This window comes from Monodelphis domestica, chromosome 8, assembly GCF_027887165.1.
Source record: "Monodelphis domestica isolate mMonDom1 chromosome 8, mMonDom1.pri, whole genome shotgun sequence".
NCBI lineage: Eukaryota > Metazoa > Chordata > Mammalia > Didelphimorphia > Didelphidae > Monodelphis > Monodelphis domestica.
Window position 1 is genome coordinate 199886733 of NC_077234.1, and position 25936 is coordinate 199912668.

Sequence of the window (25936 nt, forward strand, 5' to 3'; positions counted from 1 at the left end):
AATCCAACTTCCTGTACACCAGGCTGCATGTTGACTTAGAAAACCACAAATTAACATTATCTATGGTGTATATATTTTTATTTATTTTTGCTAATCATTTTCTAATTAGATTTTAAGTTGGTGGGGACAGAGCTGTGAGTGTGGTACTTCTGTACACAACCAACCCAATATTCCATAGAAGTAGGTAAATATGTACAGTGTTATGCCAGGACAGAAAAACAGCCCTGAGGAATTAAAGAATTTCAAGAGTTGGAAGGCATCTTACAGGCCAACTAGTCCCATTCATGCCTAAACAAAAGCATGCCCTACACTTGTTTACTCAGTTTCTGCTTGGAAATCCCCAGTGATTAGAAACCTACTACTTCTTCAGACAGCCCATTCTCCTTTTCAGATAGCATTTAATTTTTCTAGAAGTAGTCCATCCCTGCCACACCCATCCATTGCTCCTGGTTCTACCCTCTGGGGCCATCCAGAAACCTTTGCCACATGACAATTCCTCAAATACCTGAAGACAATGAAGTCTGTAGGTCATGCCCTCCCTAAGTCTTATCTTCCCTTGCCTATAGACCCCCAATTATATCCTTCAACCAAAGCTCATATGAAATGAAGCACAAGAACCTCACAATCCTCATCATGCTTTTAAAAAATGTGCTCCATTTTGTCATTGACTTTCCTAAAGCATGACATCCAACAATGAGCATGGCACATAGTGAGAGAAGGCCTTCACCTTCCTTATCTCTAGATACGGTTTAAGATCAAGTTATCTTTTCTTGGTGGTCATTTATGGGTATCCCGGTATCTTTCCCTATATGTGTTATCAGGAGGCAGAACCAAAAAACGGTGGCTTAGTAGCAGCAAAAGCTGGAACTGCTCCAAGAATCCTCCTATTATCAGCCTATTCTTTCCCTATCCTTAACTTACCCATTTAGTTTTTTGATTGAAGAGCAGGATTTTCCATTTATCACCAGTAAATTTCATCTTAATATATTCAGCCCATCATTTTGTATGTAACCTGAGTCATTTTTAGGATCTTGATTCTAGCACTCAGTGTTAGTTCTCTACTTGGTGTTATTTGCAAATTGGATAAAAAACTTATCTATATCTTCATCCAAGGCACTGATAAAATATTCAGAGGCACAAGATCCAAGGGCAGATTCCTGAGGCATTCCAATAGACACTCCTCTTTAAGGTAATGTACACCCATTAGGGCTTATTCTTTGGAATCTCATTCAATCAGCTCCCAACTGGCCCTTAAATAAAATCTTTGAAATGGACCCCCCCCCCCACTCTATGGAGTTATGCTAAAAATAATACTGATTATAGGACACACTTAGGTTTTATGTAGGCCAGTTTGGGGGGGGAAGCATGGCCTATATTCAGAACAACATGGCATATTGTGTTAGTGTAATAACATAGCATACAATCAAAGGCAGGCAACAGGCATGCATGACGGTTATCTGCTTTCATATCTGAAGTATTTAAAGTGTTAGCACAAGTACTTTCAGATACTGAGCATCATTTACATGCACACAATTTCAGAAAGAAACTTTTTTCTTGACAAGTACCTAATGCAAAAGAGAAATGAGTACTTGGCACAATTTTCATTTGAGATCTAATTCAGCATTAGGAGTAAGACTTCATTAATCCAGCAGTGGAAGAAGGAAGTGAAAAGTCCTCAGGAAAGATCACTTTTAAAGGAATCCAGCTTAATTATTTCCAAGGATGGGGCATATTATAAAGTAAGCTACAAATGAATACTAATAAGTAAAATTAAAAGCAATTGAAAAAAGGTCTGTATTTTATATTTACATATTATAAAATACAAAAATCCATTATTCTGCAAAAATGGATTTCTAGATCGGGAAGCCATAGGAGCTTTTAATTTCCTGAATGCTTAGTTTAAAAAGGTACTGATTTTACAAGGGGTTTGTCTCTCCTGGGTAAAACCCTAAAAATCTGCAAAGAGGGAAGTTGTTCTATATGGTTCCCTCAGGAAGGACAGATCACATATAGTAAGTCTCAGTTACCACAGGTTCTGCATAAGTAGGGTCTAAATGAATGAGGCTTTACTGTCAACAGGAGTCCTTGTCACATGGCTGGTCAAATGGGTTAAGGGTGCTATGCTATCTTGTTACAAAGATAACACTGCTAGATGCATGCGCCAGGAGGGCATGAGTTCTAAGTCATTTTTCCAGCAGTGGGGAGAGATTTGCACTAACTCACCCATATATTCTGGCCAATTTCCTCTTGTCAAACACATTTGTGAGAAGACTTGCTGTGGTTGTGGGGTGAAGTTTGTGGCCAGGAGTTGAGCAAAACTAACTAACTGGTCCACAGGGGAATAAAACCTAGAGGCTTGGCCTCATTACCATGAGTTACTATATGTAAACACTGCATTCGAGGATTTAGCTGACTAGAAACGGAACAATTCAACCATGAAGAGATTTTATTTTTATTTTTGGAGGGGAAGGTGGGATTTTTTTTTTTTTAAACAACCAGTATGGGGCAATTAGGTGGCTCAATGGATAAAAGGCCAGACCTGGAGATAGGAAGTACTGGGTTCAAATGTGATCTCAGACATTTCCTAGCTATGTGACCCTGGGCAAGTCACTTACCCCCAATTGTCTTGCCTTTAACCACTCTTCTGTCTTGGTATCTATACTTAGTATAGCTTCTAAGACAGAAGGTATGGGTTTAAATAACAACCACCACCTGATACTTTTTTAGAAAATATACTTGATCTATAAGGTCTCTCTGGTGAGAGAACTTTCCTGTACTATTATATTCATTTCAGCATATTGTTTCATGCTAAATTGGAAGGAAAGGAAAGAGGTATAGAAAACTTGGTAGAACATGCAGAGAAACCCATGAAGATTAATTTTTTGAGGTATTAAAGATTATGAAGACTATTAAGGAATGAAAAAGTAAGAGTAGGATGAAGGGCTTGATAATATAATTTATTCTAGCAGAAGAACTGAGATATTAATCTAAGAGAACCTGAACCTGAATACTACCTTATCCATAGAAACAGCTCAAAATGACCATAGGTGGGATAGGGATAGGGATCAGACCTTGATTAAATTAGTTTTATATTGCGTCCCAGAGAGCAGAGAATGCCATTTGCCTTTCTTTGATTCCTAATGCTTAACACAATGCCTGGCACACAGTAGGTGCTTTACAAATGCTCACTGACCAGCTGATATATTATTTCATAGCTCCAAGGAACTCTTGGGTTAAGAAAATTTCTTTTTCCACATGGATCAGTATCTTCTTTGCAGCTTGCTATCTTAAAGACTAGCTGAGAGGTTAAATGACTTATTTGCCCTGGGGTCTCACTGTCATAGAAGCTGGAACTGAATCCAGGTCTTATGGGCTTCAGTCATCTCAATATCTGCTACGTCTCTTGATTGGAACTTTGGTTTTGTTTCTTAATATGCAGGTCAATCTTGTATACATCCACACATGTGTATACTCAGGGAGACCAGAGAGGCATTCTTCAATGTGGGGGGGAAAGTCTCCATTTTAAGATGAATTCTTTCCCCCTTCCCTTATCTCCCCCAAGTCCTTGACTTACCTGTGTCATGGGCGTAGGTGGGCTTTGCAAAACAGCCTGAGGCAGCAGATGCTGTGTAAGAAGCTCACAAGATGACTGAGAAGGCAGAGAAGCCTGAGGTTGGGGGAATGGGGGGGGGGGGGACAGGGAACAGAGAAAAGAATCATGGTAAATTCCCAGGGAATTCTATAAATTCATAGTTATAAAGTTTATGACACCCTCCCTCATCCACAGGAGCTAGCTGGATGGAATACACAGAAGGTGGCACAATTTCTATCCCCCAAAATGATAGCTGGAAGTTAGGAAAGGATTTATTAGGTAAATAGGTACTTGTAGTTATGAAGAAATGGTGGGAGCAAACTGTATTGCTATTGAGAGTTAAGAGGTCTATAGAACTAGAAAACACTTCTGACAAACAGGTGCTACAGGTATTGCTATTCCCATTTTACAGAGAGAGGCAAACAAGACTTAAATCAAGGGACTTGCTCTTCCTGGTCACACAGCTAGCCAAGTGGAATTTGAACCTAGGTCTTTCCTATTCTGCTTGATGCCTTTTTAAAAATTATACCAAGTTCCAAGAATTATTCAAAAGAATTTTATCTCATTGTATCAATTCAGCAGCAATAGCTGCTGTTTGTCTGACCTTGGCAATTGGTTCTAATCTTTGCAAACATTAGTTCTTAAATGTGGTTGCATGACAAGTGTCCACCATTTCAGTGGACTCCAAAATGTCCTATCTAGTGGTGCTAGGCAGATAGTTTGGGACTTCCTATCTTTTCTTTTCAACTTTTGTGAGATGGAATAGGTATTCTGTGAGATTCTGTTTTAGAATTTTTGAAGGGAATCTTCTGAGAGATAAGTTACGACCTTTCATCCCTGACACCATTTGGCAAGTAGAAGCATTGACTATGGCAGTGATGGCGAACCTTTTAGAGACTGAATGCCATTTTATGTGTATTCACAGGCATTACAGGCAGCTAGGTGACTCAGTGGTTAGAGCACTAGGCATGGAGTTAGGAAGACCTCAGTTTACATCTGTCCTAAGACACTTAGTTGCCAAGAAAACTCCCTGGGTGGTATTGGCATGCTATGGAGCACATGATCACAAAGAATTGGAAACAAATGAATGACTGAGCAGTAACACTCACAGGCATTGTAGCAGGTTGGCTGAGCCCTTGCATGGGCAATTCTTGTGGTAGGCTGGAGGTCCTTGACAAGGAAGGGGTGCTGGATTCTGTGATTAGTTTGGTTGGAGTGGCTGTAAGAAAGCAATGAGCGTTAATGACTCATGTGTACTTTTGAAGCAGGCTCTTTAGAGGGGAAATATAAGGAAAATAGTCAAGAATCATAGAAGAGTCAAGAATTCCTAGAACAACACTAGTAGGAATCACTGTGGAAGGAAGGCCATCTTCACCTGGGTATCATGAATATATGTGATTGACTGAACACCTGTACAACTTTCCATTTTTTTTCACAGTAATGGGGACATGAATAGCACCCAATGGAAATACATAGACAATCGTCCAACTTCCCAGTAGTTTCAATGTCCTCCCAGTGGCACTTAAGCTCCTTGGGGGAAACTTTCATTATTTTATCTCATATCATAGTAACTTGTAAATTGTCAATTATTTGTAAAATTCCATAATAATAGCATATCATAAATGTTTATTAACTTAAATTGCATAGAAGTAGTCAAAAAGATCAACTTGAGTTTCATCTCTTAATGTTTCTGATCTCCCCCAATGCTAGTGATTATCTCCAATTGATCTCATATACATTGTTTGTACATAAGTGTTGGCATATTGTTTCCTCTATCAGACTGTGAGTTCCTTGAGAGAGCAGGACCAGTCTTCACTTTAATTGTATTCCTTAAGCACTTAAATGCTGGTCGACTGACTTTCTAAAACCCTTTGGTAGAGGTGTGAACAAGTGAAAAAGTGACCACTATGGGATAAGAATCAGAACTCCTGGACACTAGTCTCCAATGTAACAAGGGTTGACTCAATTGAATTTACTCAATTTGAGGACTAACAGAGGACATATCATCCTATCCAGACAAAGAGTAACCTTTCCTTGTCCCAGCCTCTTGAATTGTAGGCTGCAAAAGAAGCTGAACTCTGGTTATCAGTGGTTGAGGGATGTCATACTCACAGGCAGTCTCAGACATGGGTGTATGGGAGGATTTGTGAGAACTTCTTGAAGATGCTGATGGTGACTGGCTAGTGTTAAGGACAGAGGCTCCTACTTCAAGTGCACTAAAGTGTTGTTGAGGATCCAAGCTTGCCCCCTTGTCCTTGAAATTCAAAAAATGAAGACGGTTTAATTTTCAGAGTGAGAATCTTATGGAGAAATTCAGTTATTTTATAATCTTAAATTTGTAGTTTTGATAAGAGTGATTTTGAGATGATTGCTCTAAACCCCAGCAAAAGGGTACTGAACTTTTCTGTTACATATCAAGTCTGTAGATCTTCATAATTTGGCCTTTTAATTCAGTCTTTCTTTAAAATTGCAATGTACTCCAAAAGGGTAACTGTTTCATCTGTGGAAGGCTGGATGACCAGACTCCCACTGTCTAGGTCCCAGGAGAATGAAGAACAGAACCAAAGAATCATAGGCGATTGGAGCTGGAGGGGACCTAAGAAGGCAGCCATCTAGTTTAAATCTTTCATGTCACAGATTAGGAAGCTTAAGTTGGTTTTGCAATGACTTGGTCATAGAACCATCACTATAACCCAAGTATCTTGATTCTAAGACACATGTTATTTCTTTTTTTCCTTCTTTTTTTAAACTCTTACCTTCTTCTTTAGCAATACTCTGTATTAGTTCCAAGGCAGAAGAGTGGTAAAGGTTAGGCAATGGGGATTAAGTAACTGGCCCAGGGTCACACAGCTAGAAGTGTCTGAGGCCATATTTGAACCCAGGACCTCCCGGTTCTGGGCCTGGCTCTCAATTCACTGAGCTACCTAGCTGCCCCTTCCTTTGCTATTTCCACCACCACATCATCATCAAGTGGATAGAAATATGGACCTAAGGCTTGAAAAAATAAAATTTAATATATTAAATTCTTAGATTTTCACTTGGCTCCTATCCATACCTATCTTCTACTTTCTTGACTTACTAGGATTCAATTAATTCCCTGAATAAAGTAGCAGTCTGTTTCCTTTTTTTGAAAACCTTACTTTCTTTCTTAGTAACAACTCTAAGACAGAAGAACAAGGGTAAGGCAAACAGGAGGGTTAAGAGATGTGCCCATCACACAGCCAGGAGGTGTCCGAGACCAGGTCTCCCAAACTCCAGACCTGGCAATCTATCCACTGTGCCACCTTGCCACCCCTTATCAGTCTATTTCATTTGATCTCTACATACTCAATGCCCAGGTTACCTGGATCTAAAGAACTACAAAGGTGGAATGATGAGCTAAGTATTATTTATTTCTTACTGATATATAAATTAACTTCATTTTTCCTATGGCTTAGGTTTGGACACGTCAGTAAGCACTAAGTCTCAAGTCTGAGTTATAACGTTTTTTAAGCTAAAGAAAAAATATAATTATTGTACATAATCATATAATCACTTAGAATAACTCTATGGCAATTACTACACTGATATACTGGGTCATAATCATATGCAATTTGGCACAGTGATATGTGTGTGTGTGTGTGTGTGTGTGTGCTTATGTATTGTTTTTCAGTCATGTCTGACTCTTCATGACCCATTTGGGGTTTTCATGGCAAATTTAGTGAAGTAGTTTGCCATTTCCTTCTCTAACTCATTTTACAGATGAGGAAACTGAGGCAAAAGTGTTACGTGACTTGCTTAATGTCACACAGTGTTTGAGGCTGGATTTGAACTCAGGTCTTCCTTTATCCCAGACACAGAGTTCAATCCATTGTGTCACTGTGTGTGTGTGTACACTGTAGGAGCTACTACATCTACTACATCTAAGGATTTTCTGTCTGTAACTTCCATATTGGTCTCCTTACTTTAAATTTCCTCCCAATCTGATCTGTCCTACAAACTACTCCCAAAGTGATTTTCCTCAAATGCAGATCTGGTTATGTCACTCCTAGACTCTATTAACTTTTGGATTAACACCTCCTAAATCAACTCCATGTATGCCACTTGATTTAGGAGGCTTTAGCCCAAAAGTACTTCTCCCTTCTCAATTGTCACCTGACAAAGAATGTTAGATGAATACCTTTCTCCCTCTCATCTCCTTGTCTCCAGACTCCACTCCCCTTTATAATGAGAAACCAGAGGGCTCAATCTCTGTAATTAAGGGTCACCTGTTTCCTGATTTTCATTTCCTCCAAATTTTTTCCTTCCAAATTTCGAATTCTTCCAAATTTACTGAGAGAAATTAAGCTTCTGGACCCTTGGCTACTGAGAACCTTGAATCCAGTTTGGTTTGCAACCACATGGATTGCCAAATAAATTGCTGCCTGGATATGATTACTCTGTTTTTTTATTCCATTGTTAACATTACTGAGGAAAAAAAAAACAACTCCTCAACTAAAAGTTTCCAGCCACGATGACCATTATTGCCCTCTTGCACTCTGGGATCCAGTCAAATTGACCTTCTCTCTGTCCCTTCCATGCTCTCTCTTATCACTCTCTCTGCGTCCTTTTAACAGAATCCCTCTCTTCCTTCACGATGCAGCAGCATCTCCCTAAAGTCTTTCCTAATCCTTCCCCTGCTAGTACTCTCCCTCTCAAACCATCTTCACTGAACTCTTTTGTATGTATTCTCTTTATACTTCTATCTACACTTGCTGTGTCCTCATTAGAATGGGTAGTCTAAGTTTGGGCCGGGGGGTGCCAGAAGATGTTTAATAAACAGATCTCCAAGAAAAAGAATGTGTAGGATACCCTTTCAAATTTAATCTACTTTATTTTTTTTCCTTTTAAATTTACTTTCTGTCTTAGTAACACAAGGGCTGGGCAAACAGGGTTAAGTGGCTTGTGCAAGGTCATACCATAGAGCTAGGAAGTGTCTGAGGCCAGATTTGAACACAGGTTTTCACAGAGCCAGACCTGTGCTCTCTCCACAGGGCCACCTTCCTGCCTCAGATGTAATCTACATTACTAACATTTTCTACACCACTTTCTTAAGCACAGACCATTGACAGAACAGCTAACTGGGCCTTGAGTTTTTAGCATTTGCTAATTTCCTGGGTGTCACAAATGGCTTTCCAGAGACCAGCTGGAGCTGGATCCAGCACAAGCCATAGGTGTGGTCTTATTCTTCATATTTTTATCCCTATTGCTACACAGCACAATGCCCTGCACATAGAAGGGGGTTAAGAATTAGGCTAGGTTGCTCAGTAGAGAGAGTGCTGGACCTTGAGTCAAGAAGACCTGAGTTCAAATCTGGTCTCATACACTGAACAAATCACTTCACCCTGTTTGCCTCAGTTTCCTCCTCTGTTATATGAGCTGGAAAAGGAAATGGCAAACCACTCTAGTCTCTTTGCCAAGAAAACCCAGAATGGGATCATAAAGAGTTGGAAATGACTGAAAAATGAATGAAATGTTCACTGATTAATTGATGTATGGCTCCAAAAGATCAATATAGGTCATGTGTATCAATGTAGGTCATGTGACCTACGATTCTTAGCAAGGCTGTTTCAGGACCAATTTTGGATTTGAGTGAATAGTTGGTATTTTCAAAGGCAACATTTTGAGATTTTGTCTGAGACCTGAGGCTGGCAGAAAGTCTTTGCTCAAGAAAGGATACCTATTGCAAATTCATGTCCTCAACATTATGCTATCCTTCAGCTATGATGTATTGCCTCTAACACCTGCCTATTAACAGCTTCATATTACACTCTGACATGATTCACGATGTATTATGTGGCAGGCTTGGATATTAAACACTTCAATAAACAAAGACAAGATGTTCCATATCACTATGCTGAAGATGAATAACCATATTGTACATTAGCATAAATCATGGCAGCAGAGGGTACTTGGAAGGGGACCGAACTACTCTCTCAGCTTTAAAGGTGATTTCTTTCCTTTTACCCAACTCAGGCAGGGATGGATTCAGATATTTCTCCTCTAGCAGAGCATTTCTATAGCACCTTAAGATTTCCCAGGCTCTTTACATGTGTTTTCTCATTGAATATTCATAATAATCCTGGGGAATAGGTGCTATTATTATCTACATTTTACAGATGAAGAAAACGAGGAGCACAGACTTGTCTAGGATGATACAGTAAGGATCCGAGGTAGGCTCTGAACTTGAGTTTTTCTCACTCCAAGTTTAGCACTGTCTTCTCGGTAGCTCCTAGATGCCTTTCAGTTGACAGAAGATGCCATTATAGTGGAAAGAAAGCCTGAGATTCCTGAGAATTGGATTATAGTCCTGAGCTGGACACCAAAAAATTAAGAAATCCGAAGCAAGGCATTTCTTCATAGCTTTTTTAGGTATGAAATGAGGAGCTTAGATCATATCTATGAGTTCATTCCCAACTCTAATATGGAAAGGGTGGTGCAGTTTCTGTATGGATTCCAGGTTGGTTCTGGAATCAAGGATTTTGGGGGTGGGTGGGGTTACGGCACAGCAATACAGATGCCACTTGGATAATGATTTTTATAAAGTAAAATTTTTTTTAAACCCTTACCTTCTGTCTTGGAGTCAATGTGTATTGGCTCCAAGGCAGAAGAGTGGTAAGGGCTAGGCAATGGGGGTTAAGTGACTTGCCCAGGGTCACACAGCTCTGAAGAGTCTGAGGTCATATTTGAACCTAGGACCTCCTGTCTCTAGGCCTGGCTCTCAATCCACTGAGCTACCCAGCTGCCCCCTAAAGTAAAATTTTTAACTGAATGGAGAATACACAACACTGTGTTTCATAAGACCATAAATCTAGCACTTGAAAGCAACCTCTTGGGACCATTCAGTGCAAACCTCTCATTTTATCAATGAGGAAATTGAGGTCCAGGAAAGTTAAATGACTTGTTCAAGATAAGAGTCAGGATTCAAACTTAGGTCCTTTGAGTCTATAGTTACTGCCCTTCCTCTACCTCTTCTCACAATGTTCCATCATAGTTTTTAATAATCATAGTACAGGAAAAGAAGAATATTGTGATGAGAGATGAATGATGAGCTAACCAGGCTGCGGCATTAAGGACAAGCAGGAAAGGAATTGATCTGAAGGACACTGAAGAGAAAAAGCAATTGGGACAGTAAAACCTCATTATAAAGTTGCTTTGCATATCATGGATTTGCCTATATCCAACTCAATTAAAATCAACTAATACTTATTTTTAAGTAACACAGCATCTAAGCATGCTAGATGCTGGAGAGAGATAGAGTCCTTATCTTTAAGGAGGTTATATACTCAATAGCAAGATAAGAAATGTATGTAATTAATTATAATATAAATTAGATAATAATAAATTCAAAGTGGCATACTATCCAAAATGCTATGATAGAGCTGAAGAGGAAGAAATCACTTCCAGCTGGGGGAATCAGGGGATGCTTCGTGGAAACTGTAGGACCTGATTTAGGACTTAAAGGAAGAGAAAGGGAGGACACCATTCCATGATTGAGTGTGGCAGGGTCTAAGGACCCTTAAATGTTGTAATGTTTTTTCCATACTGTCTGGTCTTCATGGTATAACCACCACCTATAAACCTTATGTTTATTAGGATATAGTTTTACTGCTTAGAATTTTGTAATTGCAAGGGCTATATTTCCTCCTTCTGAAGACAGCAAATGAATCACTATTGCTTGCTCTAGAATAAAAACGTGCATAATGTATTGTACACAGCTATATCATTAAGTAAAGTCTTGCTAGGACCTTTGTGCATTAGAAGCTTAATCTTTCTCTCCTCTGGAACCTGAGTTGGTGTTAATATGTTCAATAATGAGAAGGGGAAATACATAAGCACTTCTATAACACCTCTGATTTTTTACTCAAGAGAATAATGCAAAGCCATTTTCCCGACCAAAGCATGTATCCTGAAAGCATTCATTGCTTTTTGTCTTCACCTCTAAAATAAGCCAAGAAGATTTCTCTTTCTTTTCCCAATAATAACAATAAATAAAATGTCCACATGAGTCCAGCTGGCTCTCCATAACCTGTCATTATAGATATGGCTTCTATGTTTCTCTCATTAGTTAACCTTTAGCAAATCAAGAAAAAAACTGCAGTCTCCACTCATCTCTTCAATCAATATCTGTGCCCATCAATCCCAAAGCAGAGATTTAGGAGAAGAAATCACAGACTAAGACTTTATTCCCTACAAGTCATCATCCTGGTGGACTCAAAATCCTATGGGAGTATCAACATATTTCAGAGACAGGTCTTTTCCTAAACAAATAGACAAAGCTGAGAGCCATCTTTGGAATGGCCATGGCACTCCATTGTGAGGAACACTAATGTTTCATCCCAATCTTGATACAGATTTGGAAGTTCACATCATCCCACTTTTGTCTTCAGTTGGCATTAAGAATGTTCTCCAGTAAATTTCCTTTGTACATGTAATAAAAAAGCATTTATCTTAGAGGAGTGTAATGTAATGGTACCTCTTTGGATACTTAGATTAGCATATCATTCATTTGGAAAATAATTTTCTAATAAATGTAGGCATGGAAATAGATAAGAGAAATGAATTAATTCTCCTTCTTATAAAATTCCTTGAACCCAGAAATTCCTTATTCTGGTTGATATAGTGAGTTGACTTAGTTTGTTTTGATGTCTTTATCTTTTTTAAATAAATTTTTGTTGATATCTCTTTTCTTTACATTGCCTTATTTTCCTTTCTCCTATTTTCCTTCCCAGAGGTGGGAAAAAAAAGAGACAAAAAAAGTCAGAAAAATTGGTCAATATATATTAAAAAAATCTTTTTTATGTAATGTTCTGAATCCTTGGAGGACTCCAGCTTCTGAAAAGGATTACAGGTAAGTGTTGTCTCATAGTTGTTTGTTTGTGTTTTTTTTTTGGTAGGATATAGGTGCTCTTTATAATTTCAAAATTCAGTTTCTATTAACTATTTGGTTATTTGTTACTTTTAATTTACATTGTTGTAGTTATTGTATATATTGGTTTTCTGGTTCTGCTTGATTTACTTTGCATCATTTCATGAAAGTGTTTCCATAGTTCTCTGACTGGACTATGATTATTATTTCTTATAATATAGTAGTATTTAATTAGGGCATCTAGGGGGCGAAATGGATGGAGCACTTGACTTGGAGTCACAAAAACTCCTTCATGTGAGTTCAAAACTGGTCTTAGGCACATACAAGCTGTGTGACTTAGGGTAACTCACTTAACTTTTTTGTGCCTTAGTTTCATCATCTATAAAATGAGCTAGAGAAGGAAATGGAAGACCAATCCATAATATTTGCCAAGACAGTCCCAAGTGGGGTCACGAATAGTTGGACATGACTAAAAAACAACTGAATAAAAACAATATTCTATTTCATTTATAAACCACAATCTATTTAGCCATTCTCTAGTTGATGGCATCTACTTTGTTTCTAGTTCTTTACTACTACAAAAAGTGATGGTATAAACCTTTTGATTTATATGGAGCCTTTCTTTTTGTCAATGACCTCATTGGAGCATTTGCTAGCTGCAGAATCTCTGGGTCAAAGGTTATGGACATTTTAGTCACTTTATTTGCACAATTCTAAATTGCTTTACAGAATGACTGTACAAATTCAAGAGTTCTACCAACAGTGTATTATTGTAGTATGGCCCTAATTTAGTGGAGGAATGACATTAACAAAGACAGAGGCAGGAAAGGGCAATGAGAGAATAGGGGATACCATATAGTCCAGTTTTGTTGGAAAAGAGAGTATGTGAAGGCAAGTATTCTAAGACAAGGCTGTGAAACGAATCAGAAGCCAGGCTGGGGAGGGTATTAACTACCAAGTTAAGGAATCTGTACTGGATTCATTAGCAAGAGGGAACTACTGTACGTTTTTATTCTGTGACTCAAATAATTTTCCCTTAATAGAGAGTAACGAACATTGCATTCCTTTTACTGTTGTAAAATGGTATTGCCATAAAATAGACATTATCTCCAGAGTTATCATGGGAAAGTGAATGCTATATTTAATTAGGAGACACCTAATGCAGGACAGTGATAAACTGAAAAGGATGACTAAAATTAGAGTGTCTTAACTTTTTCTTTTAGATGAAAGTAATAATACAGACTCCCTTTTCACTGATTCTATAAGGGGATAGAGTAGTTAATATCTGTAAAGTGCTTTAAAGTGCCTTCAACGTAGAAAGAGTATCTGGTACTGGATAAGAGATAGGAGGGTGGATCAATGGAATAGATTAGGGGTAAATGATCTCAGCAATCTAGTATTTGATAAACCCAAAGATCCCAGCTTTTGGAATAAGAAGTCATTATTTGATAAAAAACTGCTGGGAAAACTGCAAAATGGTATGGCAAAAATTAGGTTTGGATCAATATCTCACACCCTATACCAAGATAAGGTCAAAATGAGTATATGATTTAAACATAATTTAACATAACATAAACATAAACAACATTACAGGTAAATTAGGGGAACATAGGATAGTTTATCTATCATATCTATGGAGAAGGAAAGACTGTATGATGGAAAAAGAGATAGAGAACATTATAAGATGTAAAATGAATTATTTTGATTATATTACGTTAAAAAGATTTTGTACAAACAAAACCAATGCAACAAACATTAGAAGGTAAACAACAAACTGGAAAAAATTGCAACAAATTTCTCTGATCAAGATCTCATTTCTCAAATATATAAAGAACCAAGTCAAATTTATAAGAATCCAAGTTGTTCACCAATTAATAAGTGGTCAAAGGATATGAATAGGCAGTTTTCAGAAGAAGAAATCAAAGCTTTCAATAACCATATAAAAATGTTATAAATCCAGCTTGTTTAGAGAAATACAAATTAAAACAAATTTGAGGTACCCCCTCATACCTATGGGATTGATCAATATGACAGTAAAGGAAAATGATTAATGTTGGAGGGAATGTGGCAAAATTGGGACATTAATGCATTACTGGTGGAGTTATGAACTGATCTAACTATTCTGGTGGGCAATTTTGAATTATGTCCAAAGGGCTATAAAGGAATGCATATCCCTTTGATCCAGTAATACTAGTACTAGGTCTATATCCCAAAGAGATTAAAAGAAAAGGAGGGGGGAAAGGGCCTACTTGTATAAAAATATTTATAGCAGCTCTTTTTTTTTTTTGTGGTGGCAAAGAATTGGAAACTAAAGGGATATCCCTCAATTGGGGAATGGCTGAACAAACTGTGGTACATGAAGGTGATAGAATATTATTGTGCTATAAGGAATGATGAACAGGATGATTTCAGAAAGAACTAGAAAGACCTATGTGAACTGATGCAGAGTGAAATAAACAGAATCAGAACATTATACACAGTAACTACAATATTGTGGAACATTCGAATGTAGATTGACTTTGCTACTAACAGCAATACAATAATCCAGGACAATTCTGAGGGACTTGTGAAAAAGAATGTTATCCACCTCCAGAGAAAGAATAGTTGGAGTAGAAATATAGATGAAAGCATACAATTAATCACTTGTTTATTTGAGTGTATTTTGGGGGATTTGGGATTTTATAAGATTATCCACTTATAAAAATGAATAATGTGGAAATATGTTTTGCATGATAATACATGTATAACCCAGACTGAATTGCTTGTCAGCTCTGGAAAGGGGGAGGAAGAAGTGAGGGAAACAATATGGATTGTATAATGCTGGAAAACTTATGTGGAAATTTGTTATTAAAACAAATAAATAATTTCTTTTAAAAAGTAGAATCTTTAGAAAATGAGTTAAATATTCTTATTTTTCAGGTGAGGAAAGTGACCCTCGAGAGAAGTAACATGACTTGCCCACAGTCAAAAACCAGGATCTGAACCCAGGACTTGACTGTAAATCTAGTATTCTTTCCACTGGATGCCTAGTTTTCACTTTCCTGAGTTCATATCTGGCCTTAGAGACATACTAGTTGTGTCACCCTGGACAAGTCACTTGACCCTGTTTGCTTCCATTTCCTTATCTGTAAAATGGAAAAAATAATATCTAGAACATCTTGGGCTACTAGGTGGTGCAATGGAATAGAATGTCAGGCCTGGAGTCTGGAAGACTTCTCTTTTTGAGTTCAAATCTAGCCACAGACACTAGCTGTGTGACCATGGACAAATCACTTAACACCGTTCGCCTTGATTTCCTCATGCAAAAAAAGAGCTGGAGAAGGAAATGGCAAACTCCTTTAGTATCTTTGCCAAGAAAACACCCAGAAAGGGATCATGAGGAGTTAGACACAACTGAACAACAAAAATCTCAGTATTGTCAAACTACCAAAGTATCCTACAACTCCATATGCAAGTCATCAAAACATACTTAAAAACCACATTTAGGGGGCAGCTGGGTAGCTCAGTGGATTGAGAGCTAGCCCTAGAGACAGGAAGTCCTAGGTTCAAATCTCAGACACTTCTCAGCTGTGTGACCCTGGGCAAGTCACTTGACCCCCATTGCCTAGCCCTTACCGTTCTTCTGCCTTGGAGCCAATACACAGTATTGTAAGTAAGTAAGTAAGTAAGTAAGTAAGTAAGTAAGTAAGTAAGGGTTTTAATATAAAAAAAAAACACATTTAATCAATCAACAAGTATTTATTTATGAAAAACATACCAAGAGATATGGTACCTTTAGTGTTGAAGAATCGACAACCTCAGAGGCTGAATCTTCCAGAGGTAGTTCTTGCCTCCTTTCCACTCGAACATCTGCATAACTAATGAGAGTTTGGGGTGGGAAGAGGAAGAAAATGTCATAGTTATGGGAGAAGTGGGAAATAGCACAGAATCATGGCTATAGATATGATCTGGAAACTAAGAAGATCCAAGTTAAAATCTATCTTCAAAATATGTGGGTGCTTTCTGACCATGGAAAATCAATTTAATCTACCAGTACCTCAGGTAACTTTCTGAAACTAAAGTGCCAGGAAAGAGAATGTATCTACACACCAAGGAAATCACCAGTCTGGACCAGAAAAGAAGAAAAGGAAGTAGTAGCAACTGAGCAATTTTTTTTTTTTTAAACCTTACCTTCCATCTTGGAGCCAATACTGTGTATTGGCTCCAAGGCATAAGAGTGGTAAGGGCTAGGCAATGGGGGTTAAGTGTCACACAGCTAGGAAGTGTCTGAGGCCAGATTTGAACATAGGACCTCCTGTCTCTGGGCCTATCTCTCAATCCACTGAGCTACCCAGATTCCCCCTTGAGCAAATGTTTTTGCAAAAAAGTCCACATGGGGAAATAAAGAGTTGCCCCATATTAATTACTCCCAGAGTGAGCAATAAAAATAAACTCAAGTAATGTTATTTGTTTGAAGGATTGCATATTTTCTTACATCCTAAATTCTATTATAAGAATTTTAACAGAGTGCTGTCCAATGATAAATCTAATATATTCCCTTCCTAGGATAGCTTTTTTTCTCTTCCATTTACTAATTTGTAAAACCATCAGGGAATTTAAAAAACGCACAGTGTATTACAAAAAGCTTCCAATCTAGCTTTCTCTTAAGAAAAAGGGTTTATTATGCTTTTTTTTAACCAATCATTTCTTGATATAAAACATCACCCCATCCTAACCTTCTCATTTACTATCTTTCCTTACGAAAATAAAGATAATTTCTGGTATCTGAAGTCTCAGAGCTGCAAACTCCAATCTTCCCCACCTTTTCCTCCTATACTCTTTATTTGAACATAGCTTCACAATATAGCTTGTATTTGTGTATGTATGTGTGTGGGCTTCTATTTTGCAATTAAATTCCTTAGAGAAGTCCATCTCCAAATAATATTAGAGTGATCAGAGTATAGGTACAGTTCTTTCCTTCATCTAAGTGACCTGTTCTCCAGATAAACCAGTATTCCAAGATCACCAGAAAGAGTAATTCATTCATTTGCACTCTCCTAATGGTTAGTGTCAATCGATTCAATTGTGATGACTGGTAAAGATTTTGTAGAGGGTTGAAATGAAAAGATTGAATGAGCTGCAGACTTTTCCCCCAGTGTGCCCAGACACAGCCTAAGTTAGGCCACTAGGGTGCTATTTTCCATGTTGATTTATACAATCTACCCTCTGTTTTTTTCTTGATAAAACTTTCACTCTCAAATTATAAAGGACAAAAGGATAGAAGGAGAAAAGACAAGATATATGAGTGCCTAGTTACTAAAAAGGACCAGGAACTGTCAGCTTTTTATAAAAATTCGACATTTCTTTTATATTCTTATCCCCACTTACAAAAGAATAGGAACTTGCCCAAAGTCTTGCAAAAATCAGTGACAACGTTAATTGTAAGCCTTCCTAATCCTTCTTCCTTTTTTCCTTTTCTCAGTCAAGTACTCTCATCTAAATTTATGAAACTGATTTATGTTCTTAAAGGATTTCTGTAGACTGAGAGAACAAATGAATGGTACTTTACCTTTACCCATTATAGTTGTCTTCCAATGAGTGATGTTTTTAAATAGCCTTGAATGCATGTGGCCACCTCTGAATTCCATGAAGAAAAGAATGCATTCTGACAATCTACGCCTAAGGACCACTGAAATGGGAGCTTCCTCTGTGGATGCTTTGAGAGCTTTACCACTCAGTTTTCAGCAGGAGTCTCAATGCATAATAATGTAGGTGTGTGTGCATTATTTATGGAAGACAATGTTCAATTTTCTTTTCTAAATGTGGATTAGGGTGGGCAGTGGATGGATAACAGAAATATAGAGCAAGAAGAGAAGCTATGCATTTGCACACAATAGCATGCGTGCATGAAGCAATAATTTACTACATAATTCCCTGTGATGACCCCTAAGCCTAAGCTAGCTTTCAAAGAGTTCTGTTGAAAAATAAGAGAGAAATAAGAAATAAAGAGGATTGTGGGAAGTAAAATAGATAAATTTTGATTATATTAAATTTAAAAGGGTTCGCACAAACAAAACTAATGTGCCTAAGATTAGAAGGAAAGCAGGAATCTGGGAAAATTTTTTTATTACATCAAGCTTCTCTGATGAGGGTCTCATTTCTTAAATATATAGGTCATAGAGCCAAATTTAGAAAAAAAATATGAGTCATTCCCCAACTGATAAATAGTCTAGGGATATGAACAGGCAGTTTTCAGAAGACATCAAAGCTGTCTGTAGTCACATAAAAAACTAATGTAAATTAAAACAACTCTGAGGGACAACCTCACACCAATTAGATCACTAACATGACAGAAAAGGAAAACCACATATATTGGAGAGGATGTAGAAAAAAAAGGGGGGGATATTAATATACTGATGATAGAGTCAGGAACTGCTCCAATCATTCTAGAGAATAATCTGGAATTATGCACAAAGCACTATAAAACTGTGCATATCCTTTGATCCAGCAATACTAGGTCTGTATCCCAAAGAGATCAAAGAAAAAGGAAAAGGGTCTGCCTATATATAGCTCTTTTTGTAGTGGCAAAGAATTGAAATCAAAAGGATGTCCATTAATTAGGGAATGGCTGAACAAAACTATTACACTATAAAAAATGATGAACAGGGGCAGCTAGGTGAATTAGTGGATAGAGAGTCAGGTCTATAGTCAGCAGAGGTCCTGGGTTCAAATATGTCCTCAGGCACCTCCTAGCTGTGTGACCCTTGGCAAGACACTTATCCCCAGGTATATAGTCCTTACTGCTCTTCCGCTTTGAAACAGATACTTAGTATTGAGTCTAAAACTGAAGGTAAGGATTTAAAAAATAAATGATGAGCAGGATGGCTTCAGAAAAACCTGTTAAGACTTATATTAACTAATGAAAATGAAGTGAGCAGAAACAGAACAACATCGTGCACAGTAATAGCAATACTGTATGATAATTAACTGTGAATGACTTAGCTATTCTGAATAATACAGTGATCCAAAACAATCCCAAAGAACTTCTAATGAAAAATACTATCCACTTTCAGAGACAGAATTAATAAAGTTTGAGTGCATAGGGAAGCATACTTTTTTACTTTCTTTACTTTTATTGCTTTTTAACTTTTTGCAACATGGCTAATATAGATTTATGTTTCATATGATTTCACATGTATAATTGATATTGGATCTCTTGCCTTCTTGGTGGGTGGGGTAGAGGAGGAAGGGAGAAAACTTAGAACTCAAAATGTTTTTTTAAAAACTAATATTCATTCACTGATTTAGAAAAAACCATAACAAAGTTCATTTGGAAGAACAAAAGATCAAGGATATCCAGGGAAATAATGAAAAAAAACACATATGATGGGGGCCTTGCAGTCCCAGACCTCAAACTATATTACAAAGCAGCAGTCATCAAAACAATTTGGTACTGGCTAAGAAACAGAAAGGAAGATCAGTGGAATAGACTGGGGGAAAACGACCTCAGCAAGACAGTATACGATAAACCCAAAGATCCCAGCTTTTGGGACAAAAATCCACTATTCGATAAAAACTGCTGGGAAAATTGGAAGACAGTGTGGGAGAGACTAGGAATAGATCAACACCTCACACCCTACACCAAGATAAATTCAAAATGGGTGAGTGACTTAAACATAAAGAAGGAAACCATAAGTAAATTGGGTAAACACAGAATAGTATACATGTCAGACCTTTGGGAGGGGAAAGGCTTTAAAACCAAGCAAGATATAGAAAGAATCACAAAATGTAAAATAAATAATTTTGACTACATCAAACTAAAAAGCTTTTGTACAAACAAAACCAATATAACTAAAATCAGAAGGGAAACAACAAATTGGGAAAAAAATCTTCATAGAAACCTCTGACAAAGGTTTAATTACTCATATTTATAATGAGCTAAATCAATTGTACAAAAAATCAAGCCATTCTCCAATTGATAAATGGGCAAGGGAAATGGATAGGCAGTTCTCAGATAAAGAAATCAAAACTATTAACAAGCACATGAAGAAGTGTTCTACATCTCTTATAATCAGAGAGATGCAAATCAAAACAACTCTGAGGTATCACCTCACACCTAGCAGATTGGCTAACATAACAGCAAAGGAAAGTAATGAATGCTGGAGGGGATGTGGCAAAGTAGGGACATTAATTCATTGCTGGTGGAGCTGTGAACTGATCCAACCATTCTGGAGGGCAATTTGGAACTATGCCCAAAGGGCGACAAAAGAATATCTACCCTTTGACCCAGCCATAGCACTGCTGGGTCTGTACCCCAAAGAGATAATGGACACAAAGACTTGTACAAAAATATTCATAGCTGCGCTCTTTGTGGTGGCCCAAAACTGGAAAACGAGGGGATGCCCATCAATTGGGGAATGGCTGAACAAACTGTGGTATATGTTGGTGATGGAATACTATTGTGCTCAAAGGAATAATAAAGTGGAGAAGTTCCATGGAGACTGGAACAACCTCCAGGAAGTGATGCAGAGCGAGAGGAGCAGAACCAGGAGAACATTGTACACAGAGACTAATACACTGTGGTATAATCGAACGTAATGGACCTCTACATTAGGGGCGGTGTAATGTCCCTGAACAACTTTCAGGGATCCAGGAGAAAAAAAAAACACCATTCATAAGCAAAGGATAAACTATGGGAGTGGAAACACCGAGAAAAAGCAACTGCCTGAATACAGAGGTTGAGGGGACATGACAGAGGATAGACTTTAAATGAACACCCTAATGCAAATACTATCAACAAAGCAATGGGTTCAAATCAAGAAAACATCTAATGCCCAGTGGACTTACGCGTCGGCTATGGGGGGTGGGGGGGAGGAAAAGAAAATGATCTATGTCTTTAACGAATAATGCTTGGAAATGATCAAATAAAATATATTAAAAAAAAAACTAATATTCAAAATAACAAATTTATTTTTTTTAAAAGAAAAAGTCAGAGAGAATTTCAGGCTTTGGGAGTAAAAGACATAATGTGTAAGAGGAAAGTAACTTTGGAAATTATTGTATTAAATGAATCACTCAGCCTAAAGCTATATAGGACTTCAGAGATCATGTGAACCAACTCATATTTGAATAAGAACAGTCCCTATGATATCCTTATTGAGTTGCCATTTAGTCTTTGCTAGATGTTTCCCAATGGGGAGTCATGTCAACAAGCATCAATTGTCTACTATTTGCCAGACTAAGTGCTAGAAGAACCTACTACCTTCAAAGGCTGTCAAATCCAATTTTGGATAGAACTAAATATAAGGAAAAATTTCCTTACTCATGAAGCTGTGGTCTCTTTGATTTAGAATTTCCTTCAATAATGCTGATTTGAATCCATATATATCTGTCTATCCTGTGAAACTTTCATTGATGTTCTCTAGGAAGTTTATCACAGGTTGTCCCTCAAATGAGTTAGAGACCTTCCTTATTTCCTCCCAACGTTTTGAGGCTTCCAGAAGAGCACTCTGGCCATCCAATTACCACCTCTCTCTTTCATCGTATGACCAGCCCATCTTTTCTTTTTGTTAAAGAATTCCTTGATGACATTTTTTACTTTGTTCTTGGAAGTTCTTTGTGGTTAGTTCTTGCAGCTTGATCACACATAACATGCTCCTTTCCCCTGACCTACTGGTGATGCTCATTGGATTTAGCTATCTCCTGATTGTAACAATGAAGATTCTTGGCTCTTCCTTTATTGTGAAGATTAAATTGTAATCCCCTGATTGTAGCAATGAAGGAAGAGCCAAGTATCTTCATTGTTACAATCAGGAGATAGCTAAATCCAATCTTCACACTACTAAAATGTTTGTTTTGAAAATATGGGCCTTTGTTGTTGTGGGAAGCTTGGGTCAGTAAAAAGTGCTTTAAAATTTATTGAATGATTTCAGAAAAACCTGGAAAGACTTTCATCAACTGATGCAAAGTGAAGTGAGCAGGACCAGGAAAACACTGTGATAGTAACAGCAATGTTGTACAATGCTCAACTGTTAATGGCTTAGCTATTCTCAGCAATATAATGATCCAAGAAAACTCCAAAGGACTTATGATGAAAAATGTTACTACCTCTATAGAAAGAACTGATGGAGTCTGAATGCAGCTCAAAGCATACTGTTTTTCACTTTATTTTCTTTGTGTGACTGTTTTTTTTTTTGATAAATCTTCTTCTACAACATGACTAACATGGAAATATATTCTGCATGATCACAAATATATAACCTATATGAAATTGTTTACTGCCTCATGAAAGGGAAGAGAGGAGAGAGAGAATTTGGAATTCAAAATTTTAGAAAATGAATGTTAAAATTGTTTTTATATATGTAATTGGGAAAAATAAAAATATTACTGAAATAAAAACTTTCTGCAAACAATCTGGACAGCTCTCATCTTTCCTTTCAACTCTGGGATTTTTGATGACATTATCCATCTGTATTATTTATCCCCAGATTTGTCTGCCTCTCATACACACAACTAGAAAGCAATGGGAATTCTTTATCTATGAGGTCTTTCCTGTATGGATGAGCAGGCAAAAACTTAAAAAAACCCTTCTACCTTCTGTTTTAGAATAGACACTAAGTATTGGTTTCAAGGCAGAAGAGCAGTAAAGGGGTAGACAATTGGGGCTTATGGCTTTGCCCATTATCACACAGCTAAGAAGTGTCTGAGGCCAGATTTCAACCAAGGACTACCTGGGTCTTTATTCACTGAGCCACCTAACTGCTCCATAGCCTACTGCTTTTGATTGATCATAGACAGAGGAGAACATAGTGTTTTATGGCTTAGTAGTCAGCATAATGCCATCTTATTCTTATGTTTGTCATTCTTGTGAAGATAGGATTAACTCTCGCCTTGCCTATTTTAAAATTAACCAACCAAAAACTTTAATACTCCTATTTAACCTTAAGTAAGGGAGTTTCCAAGTCACTTACTCAGGTGGGTGACAACCCCAGTGGCAACTGTCCATCTCCTGGGCAGTGCTAAGCAAATTGATAGACTGCAATTGGTCCCCATAAAGTGGAAGAAGGGACAGGAAGTGACATGGAAAAAGAACTATAAAAAGTCCTGAACTTCCTGTCCAAGGAGTCTTCAGTTTGGGTCTTCAGCCTGAATTTTTGGCTTGGATGATCTTGCACTGGGACTGTGGTTTGGAGCTATGACTTGGGTCTTTGACCTGGGATTCTGGCTTTAGAACTGCTTCTAGTAAGACTGCTCTTGGACCTTCTTCTTTGGAGCTTTGGCTTGGGTGAGTGAGAAGCTGATCCTCCTTTACTGCCTTCTGGAGAGATTAGTTCTTGAAGGAGGCCGCATGGATTGCACCGTTGTTTAATTCACCACTGAGTCCTCTGGCTGAGGGTTTAACAAGCTCTGTCTGGGTTGAGCCGGGGACCAGAGCAACATTTATGGTGATAGGCTAGACTTCTTACTCTACCCTCCTTTACATTTCTCTACTTTCACTCTTTCCACCTCTTTGTAAATAAAGCTATTGAAAGTTAATTTGACCTGAGCTATAATATATACCGGAGACCACAGTACTATCTTAGAATTCTCATATGTTTAGTCAAACCCTAACTTTTAATTCCTTAACATTTTTGCCAACCATGAGGTTTGACAAGCATCCTCAAATTTTTCTGATAAATTTCCTTCACCTTCTACTATCTCTAAGTCAGCTTTTAGAAGCTAAATTCTGAAGTTACAAGCTGCAAAAAAAGGTAAGTCCTAATTTTTTTTCTTGCTATGTACAGCTCCTACTTCTGGTGCCAACTAGAAGAATTATTTATCCATCTTCCCCATAATTTTTTGTAGATAGCTTTCATGTCTCCTCTAAGTCTTCTTTTCTAAAGGTTCTCTCATTGCCTCAGTTCTCTCATTCAATCCTTTCTGTAATGTTTTTCAGTCAGTTCTTCAGCTGGTTTATCCTCTTCAAGGCTTTAGTTTTGTATATTTTTTTTCCTGAAACATGGTGCCTAGACCTCAACAAAAAATTTGAGATGTGACCTGAGCAAGGCATAATTTAATCCCTCCTTCTGAGTATTATGCTTCCCTTAATGCACTCCAGGACAGCATTAACTATTTTTATTTTGACCAACATGCCACTCTGTTGACTCACATTGAACTTTTGGTCTACTAAATCCCGTGTATCTTTTCACATGCATATGTATATGTATGTGTGTGCATTCAATGAACATGCATATAAATGATATTTTCTTTGATTTAATCTCTCAATCCAATCTCATTGAGATCTTCTTGGATCTAGGATCTCTGTTACTCGATGTGTTCACTCTCACCTCTGGTTTGCCATCTGCAAATCTAAACAAGGAAGATATTTATGCCTTTATTCAATACAGGTCTCTTGACTCTGACACTTACCAACTGTGCAATTTTGGTCAATCCCCTTCCCTTCTCTGGGCTGCCATCTCCTTTGTATAATGGGGATAATTATTTTTCTTCTTTGCACCTGTAGGACTACGGTAACGTCTGCTTGACTGACTGCTGAACTTATTTCTACTGAATGAACTCTAAGCTGCTCAACATATAGCTAGTCTTCCCCTCTCTGGAGTCCATTGAATATATTTATTAAGTCCTTAAAAGGAATTATGGGTTGAATAGTATCATTTGAGGCCAAATGTTATAATTCAGGATCTTTAGGGATGGGCTAGAAAAGCTGGTTTTGGTCATTTAGGCTTATGTAATTAACCCAATAGTTATCAAAGCTCCCTTTTTCTCTGTGAAGTTTCCCTAATTCCTTTTAATTCTATTGCCTTCTCTCTGTTAATGATGTCCTATTCTGTATATAGCTTGTTTGGTATGTTGTCTTCCTCTTAGACCACTAAAGCTCCTTGAGGGCAAGAATTACCATTCGCCTCCTTTTGTATTCCCAGCACACAGTGCCTGGCACATAGTAGGCATTCAATATAAGTTTATTGATCGATTGTTTGTGATAGAAATGGCGGGAGACATACTGATCGATCAGTTGTAACCCAAGTGAGAAAGGCATTTACTGTACCTGACTACAGTGTGTGTGCAGACAATGAACTCTGGCTTGGAATTCCACTGATGGTAGGTGATGTAGTAATGGGTCTGGAGCCATATCCACTGTTGTCCTTTGGTCAGAAACCGATAACAACAAGACTTTCCTTTGCCAAACTGCATCACTGTTAGTAGAAAATGTACACTGCATATAACAAATTTTAAAAAATGTGAAAATGATCTCTTTCAAAGTTAATTGTAAAAATATAATTAATGATTAAAAATGATAATATCAAACATGGCTTATGCCTCTAATCTTCTTGTCTTAACATTTTTAGGAGGAAAGCAGTATAATTATAGATTTAAGAAGCAGAAATCTTATAATCAGAATTTTTCTTCAACTCAAAAAGTAAAGAGGCTTCTCAAGTAAAGGCAGATACTGCTACATCTTAAAACAAGTTTTAATTAAA

The 25936-nt window shown here is 37.5% G+C and overlaps 1 protein-coding gene across 5 annotated transcripts in view; it reads right to left on the minus strand.

The window, feature by feature from the left end:
- NPAS2 (neuronal PAS domain protein 2) overlaps positions 1–25936 on the minus strand; it is a 282607-nt gene that overhangs the window by 18119 nt on the left and 238552 nt on the right. For 4 of the 5 annotated variants that reach the window (XM_007501137.3, XM_007501139.2, XM_056807490.1 and 1 more), the window contains 5 exons: positions 25504–25651; positions 16237–16336; positions 5705–5846; positions 4702–4811; positions 3575–3667 (listed from right to left, as the gene is read on the minus strand). In XM_007501137.3, the coding sequence (XP_007501199.1) occupies positions 3575–3667; positions 4702–4811; positions 5705–5846; positions 16237–16336; positions 25504–25651 (593 nt within the window). The remainder of the gene's footprint in view (positions 1–3574; positions 3668–4701; positions 4812–5704; positions 5847–16236; positions 16337–25503; positions 25652–25936) is intronic. The other variant, XM_007501138.3, reaches the window with a different exon arrangement.